Source organism: Dama dama, chromosome 17 (assembly GCF_033118175.1).
Source record: "Dama dama isolate Ldn47 chromosome 17, ASM3311817v1, whole genome shotgun sequence".
NCBI lineage: Eukaryota > Metazoa > Chordata > Mammalia > Artiodactyla > Cervidae > Dama > Dama dama.
In genome coordinates, this window is record NC_083697.1 from 19,189,118 (window position 1) to 19,216,440 (window position 27,323).

At 38.4% G+C, this 27,323-nt stretch overlaps 1 protein-coding gene across 13 annotated transcripts in view; it reads left to right on the top strand.

The window, feature by feature from the left end:
• CAMK2D (calcium/calmodulin dependent protein kinase II delta) overlaps positions 1-27,323 on the top strand; it is a 309,449-nt gene that overhangs the window by 220,641 nt on the left and 61,485 nt on the right. For 12 of the 13 annotated variants that reach the window (XM_061164148.1, XM_061164144.1, XM_061164149.1 and 9 more), the window contains exons 5-7: positions 9,743-9,808; positions 13,266-13,338; positions 23,918-24,020. In XM_061164148.1, the coding sequence (XP_061020131.1) occupies positions 9,743-9,808; positions 13,266-13,338; positions 23,918-24,020 (242 nt within the window). Of the gene's footprint in view, positions 1-9,742; positions 9,809-13,265; positions 13,339-14,273; positions 14,347-23,917; positions 24,021-27,323 lie in introns of all 13 variants that reach the window. The other variant, XM_061164157.1, reaches the window with a different exon arrangement.

The window sequence follows — 27,323 nt, forward strand, 5'->3', positions numbered from 1 at the left end:
CTTTTTCATTGTCCTCATATTATCATCAAATAATTTGTTTTGATTTTAAAAAAAATTTGTAAAAGTACACATAACATAAAAACTGCTTAACCATTTCTGTGTTCAGTTAAGTGTCATTAAGCATATGTACGTTGTTGGACAACCATCCATCTATGGAACTCTTTTTATCGCGCAGGACTGCAACTCTACATCCACTATATAATAACTCCCCATTCTTTCCTCTCCTCTGTCCCTGGCGATCACCATTCTACTTGCTGTCTCTCTGATTTTGACTACTCTAAGTATCTCATGTAAGTGAAATTTTCAGTATCTGTCTTTTTTGACTGACTTATTTCACTTAGCATGATGTCCTCAGGGTTCATTCATGCTGTAGCATATGCCAAAACTTACTTCCTTTTTAGGACTTAATAGTATTTCATTGACGGCATTTACCACATTTTATTTATCCTTTTATCAGCCAATGAACATGTTTTAACTGTTGTGAATAATACAGTTATGAACATGGGAGTGCAGATATCTTTTCAAGAACCAATTCTTTTGGGTACATAATCAAAGGTAGAATTGCTGGGTCATATGGTAATTCTATTTAAAAATTTTTGTAACTGTCATACTGTTTTCCACAGCAGCTATACCATTTTGGATTTCCACCAATGGTATACAAGTGTTCAATTTTTCTACATCCTCACCAGCACTTACTATTTTCTGTTTTTTTTTTTGTGGTAACCACACTAATGGCTGTGAGTTGGTATCTCATTGTGATTTTAATTTGCATCAAACTTTTTTTAATGCATAGAATTACAGTCTATTTCTTGCCTTCAGGAAGCCTTCATTTTGATATGTACATCTTTGCAATACATTACCTGAGCATTTAATTAGTCTTAGATTAAGGCATCTTATTAAACCACACAAACACACAAATATAATAAGCTTAGTGACTGATTTGCTTACTTGAGGAGGTCTGTGATAGTAACAAAAATAACCTATCTCATTTTTACTTTTGCTTTATTCCATGTGCCCTTAATTGTGCTTAGCACTGCTGTTTTTAATTCATGATTTTTCTTGTTCATCAAAGAGGAAAAGCAACTTTCAGAATATGAACTTCTGACTGTGGTTCAGATTTTTCACCTGCACTTGTGAAAGATGGAACGAGGAGGGGATTGTAAAGTGGACCTGGCATGAGTTTTATAATTGAGGGAGATTACAGAAATCCACAGTAATACTGTGGATACTGAAAGGGTAGATTGAGCCACAGAGATTAGACAGAAAACAGGAGTAAAGGCAGCTCTCCTTTGAAGAGGTCAGGATCCTGCCACCCCACTCCACTTCCCCACTCTGCACGATACTTCAGGCTGGACAGTGTCTGTGAGCACGGTCCTGCTTCTAATATCCCTCACAGGGCCTCCTCCAGCATGGTGTCTTTCCTCCTGGCCTGATGTGGGTTTGTATGAAACGCTTCCAATGGCTTGTCTCAATTTTATCATCTTGATTCTAATTCTTAGTATGACTCAGCAAATCTGTCTCCATCAGAATCAATAAGAAACTCTTTGGACTTTCTATTAAAGCAACTCTCTGCCTTTTTTGATTTCCATCATACAATTTGGAATTCATTCAGAGAAACATGTCTGGACAACCTCAAATAATCTACTACTTCAGAGGTATTATCAAACATTGGGTATACAGCTAGAAGATAACTTAGAGAATAAATTGATCTTAGCTTAAAAAAAAAAAAAAAGGATACTAATAATGGCATTAACAGTGAACCAGAATTGTGTTTTATGTTTTGTGTCAGTTATCCCCAGTTTGCATCAGCCACCCCCATGCCCACCATTGCCACTGTGTCAGAACCGTCTGACACATCTTATTCTGCTTGGTCATGGCCGCACCACTTGACTCGTCTTAAAACACATCATTCACCAAGAAGTCTGAACATATGAAAGGAGCATAATGTCAAATAGAAGCTGAACATACAGATGTTCCTGGTCTGTTTACTCAATTATAGTAAATAAAGACATATATGGGTTCAGTTCTTCAAAAAATGAAATATAAACATAGCTAGTTATCTTGCTCAATCTCTAATCCAAGTATGTACCTTTATATAATTCAACAAATACTTCTTGCATTTGTGATCAGACATGATTAGTTCACAGACAAACTCTGTCTTATGGGAAAGATACTATAAGTCCAAAACTGAAATACATAGTTTCTAGGGAAAAACTGCCTGAGAGATCCCCGCTTTCTTATAAAACGTAATGGTAAGTGGTATGATGTCAGGAATATCAACATAATGGCCTTGATACGTAATCATCCCACACATCTGGCTGTCTGTGAAATATAGAACTCTGGGCTCATTCACTTAATAAGCATTTAACGTGCTTGTCACAGGCCCTGTGAGTTAGCACTTTATATTCTATAGTGGAAAAGCAGGAGCAAATTCGCCCTCCCAGAGCAGCGGTACAGGTAGAGAGACCAACATTCGACAAAGGCAAACACAAACGAATGCATAGTGATAAGTGTTGGTGATAGGTGTGATGGAGAATAAAGCAGGGCTCTAAGGCAATCAGATAACTTAGGTGAGTAGAGGCCTGGGGATAAGAAATTTAAGCCAAATTTTGAAGGATAAGAGGAACTACTCAATGAATATAGAGAGTGAGGGAAAGTTCTAGAAGAGAAACAAGCACATGAAAAGGCTCAGGGGAGAGAGGAGCTTGGTGTATGTAAGGAACGGGAGGGAGGCGCGTGTGGTTGGAGCAGCACAGAGCGGGCCACCAGGGAGAGTCCGGAGACAGGCAGGTCCTGTGAGGAGTTTGCCTGGAGGAGCGCTGGGCAGGTACGTAAGAGCATCATGTAGGCGTGAGATAAAATTCAACGTGCATTTAAAGCCGCCTGTCGGGATAATTGATGGCAGAGGGGCGAGAGAGGTCATGGTGTTACTTAGGAGGCCGTTGCAGTGGTGCCGGTGATAGTGATGACTTGGACCTTGTAGTGGAGATGGAAAGAAGTCTTAATCCGTTTTAGAGATAAAGTCAGCAGGATTTATCTAGAGATTGGTAGATAAATAACATGAAAGGTACTTAGGCCTCTTCACCCTCAGATTCTACCTTAAGTACAGGTTAAACCATAAAATTGTAGACAGTTGCATATGTTTTCATTAATCCATTGGATTATTTAATAATTTATTTTCCCAGCAAAGATTCATGAAGCTCTTTCTATCTGCCAGGCAGTACTTCTGTAAGGTACTGAAGATACCATATTCCATCATAGATGTGTGCCCAAAAGGCCCTTGAATCATTGACTGGCTTGAAAGGTGAAAGGGACACTGAAAGTCGCTCAGCTGTGTCCAACTCTTTGCGACCCCATGGACTACAGAGTCCATGGAATTCTCCAGGCCAGAATACTGGAGTGGGTAGCTGTTCCCTTCTCCAGGGGATCTTCCCAACCAGGGATCGAACCCAGGTCTCCTGCATTACAGGCGGATTCTTTACCAGCTGAGCCACCAGGGAAGCCCGTGGATTGGCTTGTTTGACTGTATATGTCAGACGTGCTAAGAAGGCCTACCTTTTCAGCTGTATTCCATAGACTTTGTTCCCTTAGCTCAGTGGTCCTCAGCAAGGGTTCCTCGGGGGAACCTTGGGGTGACTGGTGGAAGTAGTGGGGTTGACACGCTGACAAGGTGGTGCTGCTGGCACCTGCTGGGTGGCCTGGTGCCAACAGTTTTGCCATTCAAGGGACATTCCACATGGTGAAGGATTGTCTGGCCAGAAAAGCCAGTAACGCTCCTGTAAATAAACCCTGGTCAGCTTCACTCTGACCAGCCCTTACCAGCGTCTGGTCTGACTTTAATCCAGGACTTAAGAGGGATGTGAGTGGGAATGCCTTTATGTCAGTGTGAGTCCCAGTCTTTTCACATGCTCCTTTGGGCTCTGCAGACATCTTTGACCCGCCCTCGCCTGCCCTCCAGGTTGCGTCTGAGGGAGCACAGTGAGAATTTGCAAGCCTTTTTCTCCCACGTTGTACATTCTCGGGCAAGTCCTTAACCCCCACTGCTTCAGTGCCCTCGTGAGTGAGATGGAGATGCCTGTGTCTCCCTCACGAGGTTGTTGTGCTAGAGGCTCAGCGCAGCACTTGGGCTTCGCACGCGGTGAGCACCCGGTGGGTGTGTGTTGTTACTGTTCAACGGTATGCAAAGCGGTGAGCCAGGCACCTCGCAGGTAACACCTCCAAACACGTCAGCGTCACAGCTTCCGCCCTGGAGATCACTAGGACACACACCCGTCGCCCAGATGCAGAGGAGCATGTGAAGTGTTTTGGGACAGACAGGCCAACATCTGACCCTGGGGATTCTTTGCTAACGTGACTCCTCTTCGGAGCCTTGGGTTTCAGGTCTGGTGGCCTCTGCTCGCTGGGTTGGTTCTCCAGCTCTACACCTAGAGTTCCAGGGGGAATCACTCCTTCCTTTTCTTGGAGACACTCCTGGCCCTGCCTTGGAGACACTGCCCCCTCAGCGTGCATCCGCTGGGCCTGCTCTGGGCTCGCCTCCCAGTGTGACTGCAGCCTGAGCGCCCTGGGTTTTGCCCCGCCGCCTCAGGCAGCAGTCCCGTCTCTGCATCAGCGCTGGCTCCTGACTCCGCGTGGCCCCGTTCTCCCTCCCAAAGCCCAGTCTGGGACATCTTGGAATCCAGCTGCTGCTCAGTGTCACGTCAAAGCTATAATCCTTGTGAAATTTCATGTTTTATTTAAGATGAAACTACTTTTAAGCATTTCTAATATAACTCACAAATATACTAGGAGCACAAATAATTCATTCTTGCTGGATAACAGAGAATGATTCAGCATCTCAATAAATAACAAAAGCAACAACAAAAATACTCATCTCTAAGATATGTGTTGCCTTATCTTTTCATACTTCCAGAATTATCTTTTTTTCCTATAAGTTCTAATGTTCTGGAGGTTCATGAATGATAGTTAATGATTCAAATATATAATTGATATGCTTCATGTCATACAGATCCCTAACATCAATTTATTCACAAAATCTCTAATTAATTAAACAATTTATTCATCAGACTAATTTGTGAATTTTATGAAACTTCACACACTAAAAATTTTCCAAAATCTGTAATAACTCCTGCTTAAATCTGTGCTCCATTAAACAAATAATGTGAGTATAGAAAAGTCCAGTAGTTTCTTTTTAAGGCATTGTGTTCTATTAGAACTCCATTTTTGCCTTCCCAGATGTTTGTCATACATATAGTCAAAATGATAAAATGGCTTCACTGCACAAGGATATTTTTAAATAATGAGAAAAATGAATGCTAGAAAATAAGAAAGAGTACTTTGAGACAGTTGACTACTTATCTCCAACTCAATATAGAACTCTATACCCCTTATACTTATATGTTTAATAGTTATACCTGATTTTTCAGTATTCTTCTTTAGATATGAACCCTCAAGAAATAAAACCTACTATCAAGTGTAGCTAAATTTTAGTGGGATTTATTTTTTCTTCTTCAGCTCAGAGCGTAAATTCTAAACTTGTAATAGTAGATGGGTAGCATAGTTTTCTGACTTGGGTAATTCATTTAATCATTATTTCAGCACTCATTAATTGAATAAATGTTATGTCTTAGTTGCTAGGCTAGGTACTAAGGTAACAAAGATCCGTAAATCCTGATCCTTAGGACCCAGCAGTTCTCATGGAGCAGATAATCTATTTAAGGAGCTACTATATATGCAGCAGCAATTTTCTTAATGACCATAGACTTTTTAATTAATATTTGTTAAGCACTTTAATAATCCAAGATCGTATGTAATATATACAGATTTTCTTGGTACCTGTGGTCAGAAACAAGGATAAATGTGAGTATGTATCATATCTATGTTGGTCACATTCAAAGAAAGAAATCTCACAAAACTGTTATCATCATTACAGAGACAATAGATTTGTTGGAATTACCTTCTCTCTAATATTTAATTACTTTGTATTACAATTGTCTAGGGCACAAATTATCATAGATTATAGCTGGGAGAAAAGCTTAGCTGTGCCAGTAAGTGCAGTTATATGTATATGTAACCGTAGTTTTCATAACAAGCTTATGTGACGCTTTTCTGTTGTTACAGGAATTTTTTTTTTTCTGTTTTCCTTGTGACTGCTTGTTTTTTAATTGGAGGATAATTGCTTTGCAGTGTTGCGTTGGTTTCTGCCCCACAACAATGCAAATCAATCATAACTATATATACGTATCCCCTCTGTCTCGAGCCTCCCACGTTCCCCCGTCTCACCCCTCTGGGTCGTCAGAGCACCAGGCTGGTTCTCTGTCAGACAGCAGTCTTCACTAGCTGTCCATGTTACACATGGTGTGTATATATGTCAGTGCTACTTTCTCAATTCCTACCGCCCTCTCCTTCCCCCACTGTGTCCACACCGTTCTCTACATCTGCATCTATGAAGCTTTAAATAATCTTAGATGTCCCTTTTATATCTAAAAACAATAGAATTGAAAGTTGTAACTTCAACATTAAAGAACTTACAAATATCCAAAATGCAATGGATCTGGGGGAAAGTTACATAAACTTTCAAATCTGTAGTTTTTAGTATCACATCTTTACATTTAGGAGAGGAAAATACAGAAGAGACTAATAACTGGTGATCTCTAGAAAATGTTTTCATTTGATGTTTCAGAATTTATTAAGCAAAAAAATAAAAACAAGAACAGCAACAAAAAAACAATTTTAGGGTAATTTTATCTCACACTTGCATGCAGCAAGCCTTATACCTTCACCCGATGCTTGGCCAAATGACTCATACCTTCTAAACCTCTGGAAAGATGGACAGTGTGATGACTGAAAAAGCTGTACTGTGTAGTGATTTCAGAGTGTGGGCTGTGGAGTGGATGGCCCGCCTGTGCCACTCAGGGGTATGTAAAATTGGGCAAGTTACTTAACTTCCATTTTCTCATCAATAAGCTGGACTAGTAGTAAAACCATCATGAATTATGAGGATTTCTCAGTGAATTTAAAACTCAGCACACTGTGTGGCACATGGGAAGTACTTGATAAATGTTAGCTATTTTAAGATGAAACTCCAAAACAGAAATTTTCTTTTAAAATCAAGTCAGATCATAATAAGGAAGGAATGACTGACAATTACAAGAAAATGATTCGTTTCACGCATAATAAAATTCTTATTAACGTGAGCTAACTTTTCCCCAATTAGATAGGCGTTTTTGTTAACTGACCATAACCAACATTAGTTATATCGGGGGCCTGTCCATACTTTCACAGCATTGGAGGTGCAACCATTTGGGAAGATAATGTGCCTTCCCAACAAAGTTGGCATAGTTTGCCTTCCCAACAAAATTTTAAATGTGGGTACTCTTCGACCCAGTAATTTTACTTATAAGAATTTATCTTTTAGAAATCCTCTCAAAGATGCACACAGTCATGCATGCAAGCACACACACTGCTTAGTTTATTAGGGGAAAAATGCTTCTGACATGAAAGAGTGCCCATGATTTAATGTAAAATGAAAAACACAAGTAACCTAACTTTTGTGATTGCACAGTTTGCTCTTTAGTGAGATAAATGTTCTTTGTTTGCATATGCAAAGGGAGAAGTATAAGTGTTAAAAGACCTACAAAAAATTGAGAGGACACACATAAAGTTAAAATTAGTTTATTCTGGAGAGTGGAATTGGGATCAAGAGATAAGGAGAGGACTTGGTATGTTTCCATATTTTTAAAATTTTACTACAAAATTTTGTGACTTTAAAATTTAAAAACATTGTTTAAGCGGGGAGAAAAAAAGCCTAAGCCAGAGAATCACCACTTAAGGAATTCTGGCCTCAAATCATTATATCTATATCTATCAGACCTGGAAAAGAAATGAATCCCAAAGAGAGTTATATCGCCTTCACTAGAGAGCCTCGAAGTCCATGATTTGAATGAACTACCTGGAGTAACCAAATCCAGTTGCTGGGTTGTGGGAAAGTCTTCACTTTATTAAGAAGGGCAGACAGATAGATTCCTTCCTAGTTGGAAAGGGATCACTGCTGACTCCCAGGACATTGCAAAAACCTGAGTCTTAGTTTACTGGTGAAGACTTGGACTAAGGAGATCAGGGTGTTTTTACACAGAAAAGTGAGCACTCAGCCCCTGAGTGATATGCATTTTGGAAGGCCACCTCTAGCCCACAAAGACATGTTCATTGCAGTTTAAAAAAACGATTCCCTCCAAAGAAATACAGCCTGCAAATTCACACTCTACATCCATGATATGTATCATCTTCTCTTTCTGTTCAGAAAATACTCCTGAATGGTTGCACACACTTTGTCAGACCTTAGTTAATATTTAGAGAATTAATGAGTTTCATAGAAACCATTTTCTATGAGAGATGTGTCTGAATATTTTTACAGTGTACAGAAAAGTGTGTGTCCAGGATCTAGTGATGTGTAAGCAAATAGAAAGGAAAATGTTTAGATGAATATAAATCAGCCATTATGGAGTTTTATGTGTGTGGATCACAATAAACTTTGTGTGGATCACAATAAACTGTGGGAAATTCTGAAAGAGAATGGAAATACCAGACCACATGACCTGCCTCTTGAGAAATCTGTATACAGGTCAGGAAGCAACAGTTAGAACTGGACATGGAACAACAAACTGGTTCCAAATAGAAAAAGGAGTACGTCAAGGCCGTATATTGTCACCCTGCTTATTTAACTTATGTGCAGAGTACATCATGAGAAACGCTGGGCTGGATGAAGCACAAGCTGGAATCAAGATTGCCAGGAGAAGTATCAATAACCTCAGATATGCAGAGGACACCACCCTTATGGTAGAAAGTGAAGAAGAACTAAAGAGCCTCTTGATGAAAGTGAAAGAGAAGAGTGAAAAAGTTGGCTTAAAACTCAGCATTCAGAAAACAAAGATCATGGCATCTTATCCCATCACTTCATGGGAAATAGATGGGGAAACAGTGGCAGACTTTATTTTGGGGGGCTCCAAAATCACTGCAGATGGTGATTGCAGTCATGAAATTAAAAGACACTTACTCCTTGGAAGAAAAGTTATGACCAACCTAGACAGCATATTAAAAAGCAGAGACATTACTTTGCCAACAAAGGTCCATCTACTCAAGGCTATAGTTTTTCCAGTATCCCTGTATGGATGTGAGAATTGGACTATAAAGAAAGCTAAGCGCCAAAGAATTGACGCTTTTGAACTGTGGTGTTGGAGAAGACTCTTGAGAGTCCCATGGACTGCAAGGAGATCCAGCCAGTCCCTCCTAAAGGATACCAGTCCTGGGTGTTCATTGGAAGGACTGATGTTGAAGCGGAAACTGCAATACTTTGGCCACCTGATGAGAAGAGCTGACTCATTTGAAAAGACCCTGATGCTGGGAGGGATTGGGGGTAGGAGGAGAAGGGGACAACAGAAGATGAGATGGTTGGATGGTATCACCAACTCAATGGGCATGAGTTTGAGTAAACTCCGGGAGTTGATGATGGACAGGAAAGCCTGGCATGCTGCAGTTCATGGGGTCTCAAAGAGTCAGACACAACTGAGCGACTGAACTGAATTGATGAAGTCTTATGATATTTTAATATACTTTATGTTTTTATAATAATTTATTGTACTTTATGTTTATATAATAATATGAAAACAAATATTCTATATCAACATTGGTGCAAATCTATTGATGCCTAGTTTTTTCTTTTTTAGTGTAATCTTGTTTGTCTTCACAGAGTTACTGGAGGTGAACTGTTTGAAGACATAGTGGCAAGAGAATATTACAGTGAAGCTGATGCCAGGTAAGTGACTTGTCCTGGACAAGATATAAGACTCAGCACTCACATGATGCTTGTTCAGTATATCTCTACAAATATATCATGGCACTTAGGATTATGAGAATCTCATAATATCGTCTTGGACTTTTCACAAGTCCTCTCTCTCTTACGGATTTTCAAGATGGTTTTTGGAGGGGAAAAAAAACTATGAATCTGATGTAAACTTTACTTTTAACTAGTATCTGTAGTTAGAATATATATATATTTTTAAAGCCTAGCTGGAATGACTTCTGATAAAGAAATATACTTTTTTATCAAAGTTATGAGAATAAAAAAAAAATTGAAACCCTCTGGTCTCTAGATGCTAGGCTTCCCAGTGTGATAACCACTAGTCACATATGACTATTTTTTTTAACTTAGTTTATTGAAGTATAGTTGATTTATAGTGTTGTATTAATTTCTGCAATACTTTGCAATATAGCAAAGTGATTTTTTGGTATTCTTTTCTACTATGGTTTATTACAGGATATTGAATATAGTTAGAATATTGAATATGAATTTTTGAATATTGAATATGGTTAGATAGCATCACTGACTCAATGGACATGAGTTTGAGCAAAGTCTGGGAGATTGTGGAGGACAAGGAAGCCTGGAGTGCTGCAGTCCATGGGGTTGCAAAGAGTCAGACACGACTTAAGAACTGAACAACAGCAGCGATTAAATATAGTTCCTTATGCTATACAGTAGGGCTTTGTTGTTTATACATATGACTTTTAATTTCAGTTTCGGTTACTTTAAATAAAAAGTTCAGTTCCCCAGTTGCACTAGCCCCATTTCAAGTGCTTAATTACACGAGTGCCTAGTAGCAACTGACTGGACATAACAAATATAAAGCATTTCCCTCATCACAGAAAATTCCATGAACAGCCCACGTCCAATCAGAGACCATAAAAAGAAACAGACTCCAAAAGCCCCAGTGGTCTCCTTAAAGCATTATGAACTATTTACCTCTTTGGAAATTTCATTAAAGTCCTTGGAACTCTCACTTGAAAAAATATTTACTCAGGTACTTCAGGGGGTTCAAGAAGATTTCCCAATCTTGTTAATTGGCAACATTTTTACAGAAGTTAAAAATGGCTAACATTTTGTCTCATTTGAGACTTCCTAGGCTACACAAAGGCAATGTTTTTGGAGTGAAGTAACATTAATTTACTTGCTGAGACACTACTTAGACTGCATGGCGTTAGTGTCCTTGGCATGTCTTATATATATTCTGTAGTCAGTACTCATTTCTAAAAACCTGGCCACGGGTGATTAGCCCCTTGCTAGCCATGTGAAGGAGAGGGCATCTGTGCTCGGTCACGGTGGTCTGGGCCTGCCTGTTCTCTCCGGTGCTCTCAGAGCTTCCTAAGGCTGCTGCCTCCCTGGTAGCCTGGCCGGGTACCAGTCAGCTGATAGCAGGCCCCCGTCCCTCCAAAGTAGCACATGCATACCCAGGCTCACTTCTGAACTTCTCATTCACCTTCTTGGTTTAATGTTACTGTTTATGACATTTTATGAATCTTATCTGCACCTGACTACACTCTTTAATTTTTTAATGGAATTTCTACTGCCAAGGTCAAATAGAAAGTTCCATGTCACTTACGATGTGTGAATCATCACTTGTTCAGTTTAAGCCACATCCTCACATTAGGCCTCTGAAAAGCACTTCAGAATAGCCTTGGAAGTAACTGTTTTCCCGCTTGCCAAGAGAATAATCTTTTTTATCAAGGTAATAAAAAAAAGTTAAGAAATTTCCTTTATTTTGCTTTTCAAAGTTATTTTAAACAGGTTGTTATTGTGTTTCAAAATACTGGTTGAAATTAGAGACTATTTTCAGCCGTAAGATAACAGGATAGACCCTAAATGTTGGATCATTTCATGTACATGCTTATATTAAGTTTTGAAATTTACTGTAGGATACAGTTTAGGATAGGTCCCACACATAATTAAGGAGAAGAAACATTCTCTTCTCAACCATATGCATAAAGAGCAAGTAACTTGTAAAAATCTGTTTAGTACTAGCCCTCAAGAAGTTAAGAATTGAATTCATTCTCACTAGTAACATATGGTGAAGCTTATTTAATATTAATTATTTTTTACTTCTCTATTTTCTGTTATTCATTAGGACTAAAAACTGATACCAGTGGCTTGAGATGAACGAGTAAAGTATTCCTAACAAGAAGTATAATGTGAACATTACTGTAGAAGGAAAAAAAGCCATATGATTTAGCAAATAATTACCAACAGTCCAGTAAGCTGTATAGTCAAAATCAATCAATCTCAAGCTCTTTTAGTGGTACACGTAAATCGAGTTAGAGCTAGAAAATCATAACCATGATCATTGTGACACTTATGCTGTAATAAATCAGATAGACAGTGATTACTTTTTTTAATTCAAGAATTTACTTTGGAGTAGCAGTATTTTGTACATTAAATGATTGAAAATGTCCTCGCTAAACTATTGCTTAATCCTTGAATGAATGAATGTAGTTCTCTAATATACTGCATTTGAATCACACAGTGACCTTGTTCAGAATCCATCAGTGTGATATGTCTTACGTTACTGTGTGTCAGATGACAGCTCGTGGGACCTTATGATGTCCACCAATGATGTCCTCCCTCTAATTTAATTAGCAGTCTATTTGACGTAACATACACGTACATTTTAACATAGGAATAAGTTTTCTTTCACTGAAGCGTATGGAATGTGTTGAACAACCACCAGTGCTCCAGGGGATTTAAAATTTTATTTTTATTTTTCAAGTTTTTATTCCTTCCCCAAAGTATGGTTATCCTGAAGAGGGTTTTTTTTTTTCAATACCATGGATTTACTTTAAATTCTCCTTATGTTACTGGAGACGTGCATTAGTTTTCCTATTACATATTATATAAGCAGCACCATTTCTAAGTCAAAATGGTAAATGTCTCCCTCTGTTTTTTTTTAACCCTTGTTTCACCTGCCACTTCATTTGTGTTACCCTCTTGTTTCAACACCTATGTTTAATTGTGACCTCAGATTTTAAACAGTTTAGATGTGTATGAGAAATACCCATAAATTTTATTTCACTGAAGAATTTTCCCAGAACATTGTGGGAATTATTTATAAAATTTCCTAGAATTATTTATGAAATTTTCTCCCTGAATATGGAAATTTTGACTTCTATAAACAAATGATTGATAGAGTTGCAATGAAAGAAAACACATATCAAATTGTTTTGTCTGAACATGTCACAAATTCTGTGTTGGATGTCATTTTTGTTACTGCCAAAATTAGCTTTATCCAGCATTATTTAATTCCAGTGTAAAGCTAAAAAAATGTGAAAAATATAATTTTTGTTCGTTTGTTTGTTTTGTTCAAATTTTCATTTTATTTTGTATTCAATGTGATTATGTGCCTTTAAAATGTTCTCCCTCCCATTCTGCCCTTGTATCTTTACAGTCATTGTATACAGCAGATTCTAGAAAGTGTAAATCATTGTCATCTAAATGGCATAGTGCACAGGGACCTGAAGGTCAGTATATGGAGTCCGTAAACCTGAATCAGAGGAAGTTTTGTTTGTTTTTTTTCTGGGGAAAGGGCAGAGGGTGGGTGTTGTACAGTCGTTCCCGTGCCTTTCCCAACTTTTCCTTACAATGACTAAATGATGACATGATAATGCATGATGCCTCTTCCAGTTTGCTCATCTACAGGCTAAATATACATCATAGCAAAAGGGAAGGCCAGCACTGAAAGCGCAGCTCTTAAGGTTCCGAGGAGTAAACCACCGGAGACGGTTTGGGGGCAGGCTTTCCTGAGATGTCCAGCATTGGCCTGGAAATAACCTTGGCCTGTGATGTATGTCCGCCTGTAGAGCTGAACACCACTTCTGTTCTGAGACCATGGGTTGCTGTAGCAGAACAACTGGTTCCTCATTGCTCCATTTGAGTCCGATGAACCCTCAGGCAAGAGATAATAATTGCCAGCTAAATTAAAGCATGCGAAGTTAATGATTTATCAAAAATTCATTACGTATCCTAATTTAACCTTAATGGAGCCTTGACTGCTAATGTGACAGCTTTCGAATGATACGAGAAAAATGGGAGAGAAGAGGGAAACAGCTTTTTTAGTGTGGCGGGAAGGTGGGACACAACATCTATAAAAACTATACTTGTGTTCCAGTTCATTTCCTGTGAGTATTTATAACCAGGAAAAGAGCTCCTGAATTGAAAGTTTTAAGGTGGATTTTTCTAGAACAAGTGAACCTACATTTTGGCCCACATCTGGCAAGATCCTGATTGTCCTGAGGTAGTAGTCACTCTACTCGAGCCTGTGTTTACGTGACTGAAGATGTTTAAACGCAACCCCAGTTGTCTGCTAGTTTTGCACTTTAACCCAGTCTCTCTGAGGGTGTACAGACAGTGAGTGTAAGCTTGGAACTAACACACGCCCCCTGGTGTTTGCATGCAGTCATTGCATTCAGCAGATCCTGGAGGCTGTGCTACACTGCCATCAGATGGGCGTAGTCCATCGGGACCTGAAGGTGAGTAATGCCCTTGGAGAAGACAAACCACCACACGATTCCTAACGACTCTTCAGCTGCAGCTATGCCTGTAAAGGCAAAAATGTGAGCAATAAAGTTGTGCGGACTCTTTCCAACACATAACGAAAACACTCCCTCGCCACAATCTGTCTTACTTTCTCTCTTCTCTAATGCACGCTTGAAACTTATATAAATCCCGTTTCATCCAGAGAGAAATCATTTCCTAACATGAACAATAAGTAGGTTATATTTTCTTTCTCTAAAGACAGGATACAGCATCTAATGTGACTTTGAGTAGGACTGATGATCTCCTCTTCTCTTTAAACTTGTTCTGTGAACACATTGACATGTTTGTTGATCAAACTCATACTATATGTACCTATATTTTGTAAGTAGTTATCAAAATTATAAAGTAAATAGAGATGAATATATTAGGTAGATTTTTGGCCCACGAGATTGGTGTTAAAGGCCTCCATGTGGGTAGTAAAGTCTTTTTCCCTTAACATTAGTCCCAGGAATTCAGAGGACATTGAGTCTTCCTGCTTTTTTATTTACTTATATTTCTAGGGGGTCAAGATACTACTGTGTTTTAAAACAGATGGAAAAAGGGTAAAACAAATCTTATTATCAAATAGTACATATGTAACATATAGCTACATACTAATACTTTTAAGACTTGACTCAGTTTCTGATAACTGTTGAGAATGAGAAGAGTTCAGATCATTTAGAAATTAAACATTTCAGAGGCGACCATCTTGTTATTAATTCTCTGGCCTCTTCTCTCAGCATTCTAGCTTTACTTACACCTGGAAATTTAATGGAGGAAAATTCCTAGGTGGGCAACATAGCACATGGGAGCACTGTGGAGCTGTGACTTTTCATTTGAAACCTCAGCCTTTTCCAGGCTTTAGTACAAAGGTGGCAAAGGATAATTTAGAATGTCTTAAACTGCAACGTGTTCAGGACCTAGGCTGGTTTCTCCTGGGCATACTTCTCTTGTTACAGTACTTCCCACTCATTTTGTATGTTCTAGAAGAATATTTCTTCAGTGATTCACAGCAAGTTACTTGAAGATGTGATCTGTAAGCAAAACATTGCCTTTTCTAGAACCCTCCTTTGATTTCAGTTTGAGTCTGAGAGCTTGTTCTTTTGGAGAACCAAGGTAGAATTGTGTCCATCTGCCAACGCTTACCAAATTTACCCATCAGGAAAAAGGAAAAAGAATGTGTTCCTTTGAAGATTCATATATTTGGCAATCACCTCAAAAACTGCTTAGTAGCCACATAAAGACAGTGCCCCTTTTTGTTGCTTCTTAGAACTCACAGTGCTACTTTCCTTTTTAAGTGACTGTATGCAGACATGCACCTTGTTGGTGCTATTCTTACTGTTTAATACATTTATTGAGATATTTTACTTCATTTATGTAATTATAAGTATTCTGTTAAAGCCATGATGAGAAATGCAAATTTTGTTCCAGGATTTTGGAAATATATTTTTTGAGGTCTTGATATTGCACTTCTGTAAATGTCCAAACTCAGCTGAGTCCTTCAAAGACCGGAACTTTTATCAGAGATGTCAATGAGCCTAGGCTGTGGATTGGGAAGGAAAAGATGTTTTCTGACATATGAGCTAAAGTCACTAATTAAAAACGCATGCAGGTGATTTCCAGAGAGGCTACTACTAAAAGAAATTAGCCTGCTGCATCACCCCTCAGATTTCTTTCAAGAGGGAAGAGTGTTTTTGCTTTCCGTTCTTACTCAGATTTAAGGAGAGGATGGAGATGAACTTCTGATGAAGCTTGTTATAATTTCTGTAATTGTTGTCTTAGTTTTTGTCAAATCGCTGACTTGGATAAACTTCAGTTGAGTCTAGTTCCTAATAGGCCGCGACATAAACTTACCAACAGAGGCCCAAGCTTGTGTGCAAGGGGCAGCTTAAGTGCTCTGTCGCTGGCTTTGATCTGTGGCTTCTGTGCCCATGATGCATAATCTGATAACTATACAGCTTGGAATAACACATTTACCAATATATTAAAATGAAAAAGATCAGCTGCTGAAATCTATTATCAGGCTTTAAGCACAAATGTTGCCCTTACAATTATTAGGCCATATATTTCTGCTTCCAGGGCAAGATTCATGTTAATTCATGTACAGTGCTTCCCTGGTGGCTCAGAGGTTAAAGCATCTGTCTGCAATGCGGGAGACCTGGGTTCGATCCCTGGGTTGGGAAGATCCCCTGGAGAAGAAAATGGCAACTCACTCCAGTATTCTTGCCTGGAGAATCCCATGGACAGAGGAGCCTGGTGGGCTACATTAGTCCATGGGGTTAATTCATGTACAATAGACAGAGTTAAATTTGTCCATATCAGTGAGATAAAGACACAGGATGAATTACATTTATCATCATCACCGGCACCTGTGAGCACAGGAGTACTGTACCGGTTGTCTATAGACTCCTCTGAGCATAATAGCCATTTGTGTTCCTTCCCAGTACCTGACGTGGGACCTTGTACCTAGTTAACACTTGCAGCATAGTCCTTCAATTCAGGAAAGAATAAAGTTCAACCAAAAGTACATTTGTCCTTTAAAAGACAGCACTGAGTAAAATAGGCTGTTGTGATATATTAATTAATGTTGAATAAAAGAAGATAAGCATATCCTCTTTGATTCAGTGGTAACATGAAGATCTCTTTTTTAATATTTTAATAACTTCCACTTTGAGGGGCTCTTTAGACAGTAAAATCCTCCAGATGGAAACTTATCAGGCCTAGAGACAAGGCTAGGGCATAGCAGGCAACTTGAGGATGTCCCAGAGACAACAGCAGGAGAAAGTTCAGGGTGGTGAGATGCTGGCAGCATGCCAGGCAGCCCCAGGCAGTATCCAGTGGATCCATGGACCACAGTCTTCCATCTAAGGTGCATTCAGTGTCAGGCAATGGATGTAGATCTCTTAGGGATGTCCAGCAGTGGTGACATAGTTCAGGGATATGAGAGGGTTTGGATCAAGGCACAACCTTAATAAAAATAAAAGGGCCATAGCTGCCATTTATCAAGCAGTTGCTCTATACCCTGCACTGTATTATCATACGAATCTTCAGAATAACTTCATGAGGAAGGTACCATGATTGTCTCCATGTTACCTAAGAGGAGACTAGCAACCGCGAGTAAAAGGACTTGTTCAGAGGCACAGCTAGTAAGACAGGACCTGTGCCCAAGCAGTTGGGCTCCAGGGTCTGCAAGCTTAATCCCTGCCACTTCTCAGTTCAGTTAGATGAATGAATCGAAAACCCTCATAGAGACCAAAGAAGAGTTCACAACAGTGACAGGAAACTCCTTTTACCATCAGCATTGAGAGTTATTTGGGGAAGTGGGTCTAAATTTAGTGAATCAAGAGATTAAAATAATCCCCAACTGTGGCTTTTCAGAGCTATACAAAATTTGTATCATTAGGAAGAAGAGAATAAGGTATAGTTAAGACATAGAGTAGGAGAACAGCATAAATTTTGACAAAAGACTGGTGTAAAAAGTGATAATGTTCTGTTTAGGAAATCAGTAAGGTGGCGTTGTCCACAGCCTTTGGAAAATGAGACATTGAGAAGAATGAAATGGATTTGCCACATTTAATTTAGGCCACATCAAGACAATCAGTTTGGAGTCCTTAAAAAATCGATCATTTATGAAGAGAGGATTACTGTAATGTGGGGGGATATCTGTGTGAACTGATAATTAAAAATTCAGGTATCAAAAGAGAAGAACAAACATTAATCAAGTATTTCTCGAGCATCTATTAAGGCCCTCTCTTAGGTTTAGGCATGTATTACACAGCAAAACAAAAACAAACCTGTATACATGGAACATACAGGCCAATGAGTTAAAAGATCACTTAAACATATGTGGAAGATGTATCCATGCTGCTTCTCCCAGAAAGATGGAAGTATATCAGACAGGCACCGCCTCCAGAAATATATCAGGTCAAAAAGAGGCTGTGGTAAAAAGCGACAACTCTCGATGTCACAGTAAATAAAGTAATATCAAGTCAGATGTGTTCTCTCACGTAAGAGCGTGGAGAATACAATTTCTCTGAATCAGTTGACAGAAGGAAGCAAGTCAAAAGAGACAGTTATACAGCTGTACTTTTTCAAATAACCATTTTTCACACAAAGTAGTAAAATTTCTTCAGCTCAAGGTGTATCAGAAGTGGTTACTAAACTGCCTCATGAGCAGCTCTCTGGATAAGAGGCTGCATACATACAACTGAATCTTTTAGCCACAAATAGGCCCTGGTGAATTGGCTTGGTAGAAAATATTGTCTTCTTAAAGCCTACCTCCTGAAGAAGTGTTATTTAACAGAAAAATCATTAGACGGGTAGATGAATATAAGATCGATAGGTAGGTAAGTAGATAGAAGGATGGATAGATATATTTTAGTGAAGATAGTAATTCTGGACATTTGGGAGGATTTTTAAGACTTTCATAGACACAAAATTAAATGTATGACCAGAAAAGAAAGAAATTCATTTTCTGGAAATGTGACAAGCATTCAGTAAATCCTTGTCACCATTGGTAGCTATGTCAAATAGTGATTTCTGCGTTTTCCTTGATTACAAAATCACAAGTACTTCACTTTTCACAAAATCATCTTTAAAAAAAAAGTTTAAAGGCTATATCATAGTCTTTAATGTACATCTAGATACATTACAAACTGTGTGACAAATTCCATAATCCATTAAGTCGTTCTGCTCCTCCATGAAGTACTCGGTGTGTGTCAGGCTGTGGAGAAGCAGGAGGTGATTGGCACGGTCCCTGTGGTTACACCCTGGTTCTTTCAACCTACCTGATGGTGTGTGCTGAGAATCAGTGTTAGAAGTGCATCGAGAAACAGGAATGTAATACAGAGTGATTCTTATGAACTTGCTCATATGTGCACAGTGATAGAAATAGAACTTCCTCATCACAAACTTACAGCGCATTCATCAGCTACAAACTCCCCATGCTAAGTACATAAATTCAGGCATCCACCATGTGAAAATAAAAGCAAAAGTCACTTGTGCCATGTGCACAAAAGGACCTCCACCACATGTGTGAATGAGCCTGACATTCAGGCTTTTCAATTCATGCAAGATTTCACTTAGTTGAATTTTAGGAGCTTTGTTCACACCTTCTTTGGCAAAGAAGTGGCTGAAAACACACCAAAGCACTGACTGATGAACTTCATATTGGAATATTGACACTTTCCAACTAGAGGAAAGAAATTTTAAAAGACTGTGTCACTTCTTAAAAGCCAGTATCCAGGGTGGCATAAGAATCAAATCATATAGAATAATAAAACTCATAACCTGCTGTTTTATAATATCCATAAACAGCAAAACATTTAAAGAAAGTAAAATACACATGATTTCACTAAACTTAAATTGCATATGTTTGAGTTTACTGGCTAGTTATCATGTATGTGCACAGATAAATCTGTCTTATGACTAATGGTGAAGATGTTTATATGACTCACATTGAAGATGATCATCACCTCTGCTGAATCAGTTCTTTAATAAACATAATGCTAATTTAGAAACCCTTGTGATATGTTTGTGAGATTTTTAAGAAGCAAAGATTAAATTATGCCTTTTTCATAAGTTTTCACATGTTTTATTTGAATATGGGTAATAAATATTTTTGAGTACTTTAAATTCTTCTTAAAATATCTACTGAATGGATTCCCATTTGAAAAAGAATGATTTTTATACCTCAGAATCACATATTTAAAAGGAAGGTATCAGGAAATCTGACCTCAAGCCCTTGCTTCATCTTTTTGAACCTCCCTACCTTGTTTAGAGAAAGAGGGGTTTGAATTAGTTTATCTCCCAAGTCTCTTGAAATTCTGAAAGTGATTCCAGAAACTTGCCTCAGTACTTTGAGATACTTGAACAGTTTCAAGAAAACCCCAAATCATGATGAAAGAAGTTGCCATTGTATCCATATGGAAGTACAGAACAAAACTTGCAAGCAGTTGCTGCTCATTACAGCTGATATGCTATAAATGGTTGTTGACACTAAGACCAGATGTCGTGGAAAATCCTGCATCATTAGGAAGCAATGGGGTGGGGAAGGAACCTGTGTGTGAGAATGTCAGTAGAATCTATTTAAAAACCAATCTAAACAGTGATGCATTATAAGAATCTAGGGGTAATCTCAATGTGTAAATATTAACATAATAGATTGCACTTAATTTAGAAATGCAGACGTTTCTCAAGTCATGAGCATTCATTGCAGATATTCAGTGTTCTACACATTTGAAATGGCCCACTGTACTAGAGTGTAATTGCTGATCACTAATGCGCGTAATGTCTCTTACAGAGGACAAACCCCTGTGATAAAACCCAGTGGGGCTTTATAATTTTATACATACTGTTATAAGATTTTAAAATATATATATTTGTAATGTTCATTTGCGAGGTGAAGAACTAGTTACTTAGCTTCAAAGGTCTGAATAGCCCAAATCCACATAATTAATAAGAATCAGGCCCAGGACATAAATCCATGTCTTCCTTTTCTATCTAGATCATAGTGCTGTGCCCCCATGTTCAAACATAGTTGTGTTGGAAGGCTGGAGTTTCTGATCTCACCTTTCTGATTTGTTTTAGAAGGTCAAAATAGTAGAATATTAGCAGTTAATGGTATAATGGTGACCCTTTCTATAAGGAAGTAGCCACTAATTTGGTGAGAGATTCTACTGTTTCAGCTTTTGTGGAATATAACCACAAATTATCTTACTTTCTGTAGACATTCATAATCTAAATTTATCAACTTGCCAGTGAACTTTTGTAGTGCAATATGTTCTTAAGTTGGAAGCTATCTAAATGGTAGCAATTAAAATCAGGATATATGTGTACTGCCCTGGTTTAAATGCTGCTTTAGAAAATCTTGGTGATTAAGTCTCCTGTATCCTTGCAGAATATGATAAAAGATTATTCAAACAAACATATTCCAAAGAGTTGACTATAAATCAAAAGTATGTGATATTTTTAATGTTTTTTTGAAGCTGGCCATTAGAAGCAATCTTGTGATAAACTATTTTATAAAACAAATAATCCTTTAATAAAGTCAGTAATCATCCTCATTTTTCAGTTTGTATTCCATAATTCTGTATTTTAGGCTTGCCTAAAGATACGCTTAAACATGAAGTCATTTCGGTGCTGTTAAAATTTGAGTCTATATAGTAACCTTGAAATAGCATGCCTCTTCCTGTGCATAACTGCAGCTGAACAGTCTTCTTGGGTATAAGGTGAAACAAGGATCCAGATGGATTTATTATTTCCTGGATAAGTCACAGGGCCCTACAGGGAGGTCTTAGAGATCGTCTCTAGGTATGAGTATTTGCCTCAGTCATTCAGAGACTGTGCATCAGAAAACTCCAAGGTGTTCCCTTTCTTCTGAATTAGCAGATACTTGGTGTACAAGGGCATAATGCACCCAGCACTGCCCAGAATTTTTTGATTTATTAATAAGAATAAAAGCACGTTGAATTGTTTATAAGTTTATTCATTGATGACACTGGCATTTGGTCAACAAAGTTAAATACCACTTGAAATTGAAAAGACCTAAAATGATTGTGATTTCTAAAGCAATTGGAACTCTTTCCCTAAATGAGTCTGTGTTGACAAATTAAGACAGCTGGGTATTTGCAGAGATCCCTGACATCTCAATGCTTTTGAATATGAAGGTCACAGAGAAATAAACTATTATTTATTGTTTGTGTTTTCTTGCAAGGTATTTATTCCATAAATTAATAGCTGGCAATCACTTCTTGATTAAATGAGAAGGTACATAAATCCAGTGACCATAAGTTTTAGTTGGGAAAATAAAATGTTAAATATTAATCATATAGCATGGTTAGATACTATAGTATAGTGATAGATAAACAAGAATTCCAAGTAATTTCAAATGTTAGATTTTACTGAAAGTTATTTTAGCATGGAGATCTTTCGTATTCTTAAGACGTGTTCATCCCAACATCCAAATTAAGTTTTCATGTGTTTAGTGTTGAGATAAAAACCCTGTCAGCCCTAAAACATTATAAAGTTTTCCTTAAAATTACCATTTGTCATAACAGTGGTGAATCTGATGGCAGTGAGCAGCAATAGCCCGAAGAAGTCTGGTACTTGATTAAAACTTACTTGCCTACACTTCAGTTCCTGTAGACTTAAGCTAATTTCTTCTGAGCTCTGGTTATGAGTCTTTGCTAATGTGCATGGCTGGCTTAATTAATAAATATTGGTTTAGGCTGTGTTTACACAAGGTCAAAACAACAACAGAATTGACTAATTCAGCAAAGAAAAAAAGTAGCAAATTTCATGAAAAAAAAATGGAAATCAGTTGTTTGTTAATATATAAACAAAACCAATTTGATTAACGGAATGTTTAAATGTTTCATACAGTTGTTTTGGCATTTGGAGAGTCCATTGTTTCCCAACTTTTTTCAGTCTGAGACACCTCTAAATTTGCTGGGTTGTAGCCCAAAATTAGAAGATGTTGAACCACTCTCCGGAATACACATACCAATCCAGACAAACTTTCATCCGGATACCTAAGGATCTAAGGATAATAGATTTACATTATGCATTAATCGGCCTCCTTTTCCTGACCAACTTTTCCCTTCATTTCTTAAAACCCACAAAAGCTGTCCAGGGAAAGTCAAGAATTTGTCATGGTGCTTATTTTCAAAGTACCAATGTGTCTCGATGACCAGTTGGAAAACAGTGGTGTAGACACAGCCTTATTCCAGGATTGAGTTATCAGTCCTTGAGTAGATAAATACCTGAGAAAATTAAAATGTGTCTCTCTTACAGTATTCTGAGATGTGAAAATAAATATATAAGTAATATTTTGAATCACACTTTGAAGACATATACATTATGTTTTTAAAAACTAGCTTATGAAAAAAAAAAGCCAACTATAACATTTGGCATGTAAGAGTAGACTTTTTCTGCCTTTAAGAATAAACAGATTCTTAAAGACAGCAATTTTAATACATAATCAGAATAAGACTCCAAAATTTGTACAGAAATTGTTTGGAAACAGTGAGGAATGAAAATCACTACATTTGGGTCCAAACTCTTGAAGTCAACTAGGATTTAATTTGCACAGTTTCACTTGCCAAATGTCTGTAGATTGGTCCAACTCTTGTTATCATTTTGCCAAGTTCCCTTCTGCTGAAAAATGTCTGTGCTCTGTTAGGCTTCTAAGCCAATGTCCGTGGCCAAGTCTGGACCTCAAGCAGCACTTGGAAGCATGTGAGCAGGTCAAGACAGGTGCTCCCATTCATTTGAACTCTCCCCAAGTGATACTCTCATCAGCCCAGTATCTCTCCAGGACGTACATGCATCTGTCCGAAGCCTGCCCACATGATCATTTATAATCATTTTCTAACCATATTTTCCCTGGGATTTAGGAATGACAGTCTCCGGGAGAGAGGACAGTGCATGACTTTTTTTTTTTCTCCTAATCTTACAAAACGTTAGTTTTGAAGAGTCACTTAAAATAGATTCTCACATCAGTCTCTCTTTTCTTTCTAAATAAAGCCTGAGAATTTGCTTTTAGCTAGCAAATCCAAGGGAGCCGCTGTGAAGCTCGCCGACTTTGGCCTAGCCATAGAGGTCCAAGGAGATCAGCAGGCGTGGTTCGGTGAGTAGGGCCCCCCCATGCTGCTTGCACTCTCTGGGCCGCAGTCCCATCCCGCTTACCAGCCACAGCAAAATGGAAACGTTCATTCTGACAACTCAACTAGTCTTAAGATAGTGGACTTTTATAAGTACCTAATTTTAGTGACATTAAAAAAGTATAAGTCTAAAAATAAGGAGAAATATAATAGAAGAGCAGTAACACGGACCTTTTTTCTTAAAGAATTGATGAAAAATGGGTGCTGTATTAATTAATAGGAGGATTGCAGTATTCAGAGAGTATTTTATTTGAGAGAAAATTGATTGTCCAAATACAGCCTCACTTGATGCTGAAATCTCCTATGTAACTAGGTACTCTGGAAATATTTGCACAGTATTTTGCATATTTTGTGATTAGCACTGTTAAGTTTTAAAAATATTATAAAGCATATAGAGAGAAATTTATATAATATATGGTGTTATGAATCTATATATGTGTGTGTGAGTTTCATCTTCTATTTTTTCAAAGTGCCAGTTTCTGCTCTACAATTTTGAAATTTCTGTATTATGAAATTTCTGTTTCCTTGCAAGTAAGGACAAGATTAACTCTAAACAAATTTAAATTATGGTATTAAATATTTCTGGATTATAGTATTTCAAGTTTATGAATTGTTTTGATAAATAAATTATTTTACCCACTGAATTTCTTATGCTTCTCTTTCTGCCATTGCTGAGGATTAATCCACTTTTCAGGCGGCGTCCTAAAGTATTACATCTCCACAAGCTGCCGCCTTGCCTCTGTCCTTACTGCCAGTGTGTTGAGATTAGAACTGGAATATAGTTCATGTGGTTCAGAGGGTAAAGCGTCTGCCTGCAGTGCTGGAGACCCGGGTTCGATGCCTGGGTCAGGAAGATCCCCTGGAGCAGCAAATGACAACCCACTCCAGTACTCTTGCCTGGAAAATCCCATGGACGGAGGAGCCTTGTAGGCTACAGTCCATGGATTGCAAAGAGTCGGACACAACTGAAAGCCTTCACTTTCACTTTCATAGTTGATTTAAAATGTTAGTTTCAGAAGTACAGCAAAGTGAACCAACTATACATATATGTATATCCACTCTTTTTTTAGATTCTTTTCCCCTATAGGCCATTACAGAATATTGAGTAGAGTTCCCTGTGCTATACAGTAGGTCCTTATTAGTTATCTGTTTTATAAATAGCAGTGTGTATGTGCATGCATGCTAAGTCACCTCAGTCGTGTCTGACTCTTTGTGACCCTATGGACTTTAGCTGCCAGGCTCCTCTGTCCATGGGATTATCCAGGCAAGAATACTGGAGTGGGGTGCCATGCCCTCCTCCAGGGGATCTTCCTGACCCAAGAATCAAACCCCTGTCTCTTATGTCTCCTGCATTTGCAGGCAGATTCCTCACTACTAGTGCCACAATAGTGTGTATATGTCACACTACTTTACCCCAGACAAATTTCTGTTTGTTTTCTACATCTGTGACTCTACTTTTCCTTTGTAAAAAGTTCATTGGTACCTTTTAGACTGCACATATAAGCTGTCGTATATTTGTCTCTGTCTGACTTCACTCACTATGACAGTCTCTAGGTCTATCCATGTTGTGGCCAGTGGCAAAATGCCCTTCAGTTTGAATTGCTTGTCCTCTAAACAATAACAACAAATAGAAGGAGAGCTCAAGAAATGCTTACTTCTTTTGTTTTCTATACACGTAGTTTTCTGTATCCCTAAACATACACATGTACTGAAAAGTACACAGATCTCCCAGGATTCCCCATCTCTCTCTCATCTGCCCCAGCCACTTAACGGGGGTGGCCGGTGGGACAGCCTCATCCCCCGCCTCTGAAGGCAGCCTAACTCAGGACCTCATTTTGTGCTGCCGGCCCTGCTTCAGTAGTGCCTGACCACTATCCTTGTCTCTGATACCTCTGTTGAATACGGCCTTTTACATTAAGGTTGTCCTTACCTACCAAGTGAACTTAATACCTCCAAATTTGGCATTTGTTGTGGCATACTTTGTCATGTAACTGGACAAAGCTGTTCCTGTTAACTGCAAACTGAAAAGAGGCAAGACCTAGAATTAGTGCTGTAAATCTGAGATTCAGAGACATCGTTTTATCCTAGGAAAGAGTATAATTGACCCTGATAAAGAACATACACTTACAGGAGTTGGGATCCAATAGGAAGTCGTGGGGCTATCACAGAGATGGGCAGAGCAAATCACTGGAGATACAGAAATGGATTAGGAGGTCCTGCCCTTCAAAATACTCATACTTGCGTATCAGTAAGTATTTAGCAGGCAGCGTGGGAGCACCGTTAACAGAAGCAGGTATAAGGTGCTCTGGAGCACAAGAGAAGAATTGTGGAAATTTCAGTGACTGGGACAAGGCTTCCCCCTTTCTGGTGGCTGAATGGGAGTTTTGTTCACTGGCATGCAAGGCGATAAAGGCATTCCAGACAGAGGGATCAACACATTCAAAATTTCAGAGGCATGAAATAGTTTTTTTCTGTTTCAGGAATAGCGAGAAGTTGATTACAGCTAAAGTAGAAGGTATACTGAGATGGGGAGCTGATGAAGTAGGAAAGGATTTTATGTTCTTTTGAAGGATTCAGCATTTATCTTAGATTTAGGAATCTGGTGAAAATTTTTGAATTAGAGGAGGACATAATCAGGTTTCTGTTGAGTAACTATTTGGTAGGAGGATGGCTTTAAGGATAGCCTGCAGGCAAGGAACCAGGTAAGATAAGGCAGAAGTTCAAATTATGCATGAAGACAGCTTGAACTAAGAAGAACACAGGAGCAAGCAAGTTCCAGGTAACAAGCAGAAAGGACAGGAACCCTAAATTTTAAGGGAGTCTGTTTAGAGGAAATCAGAATCCTGCAAGTTGGATTCCAAGACAGAACTCTATTCCTTTCTAGAACAAAGCAGGACCCCACTTCACGAGATGCCAAAAAAGGGACTTAGGCTCAGGGATGTGATTGCCGGAACTATGTACAAGATGATAATTGGATATCAGGAATAAGCCAGAAGCCTTATTACAGAGCCAAGGATCAAATTTAACATTGACAACTTGGATGATGCTTATAGAAGTATTGAAGTTGAGCTCCTGAAATCCCACTTGTTTGGGTGAGATTTCATCTCTTTGCTAGATCACAAGCTGTTTGAGGGACTATGTGTAGTACAAAGTTTCTGCTTTTTGAATTAAAATACTGCAGCTGATATCCTGGCTCTGATTCTTAACAACTACATAATATTAGGCAAGTCACTTTAACTCTGTGAGGTCAGTGTCCTTTCTGCAGATGG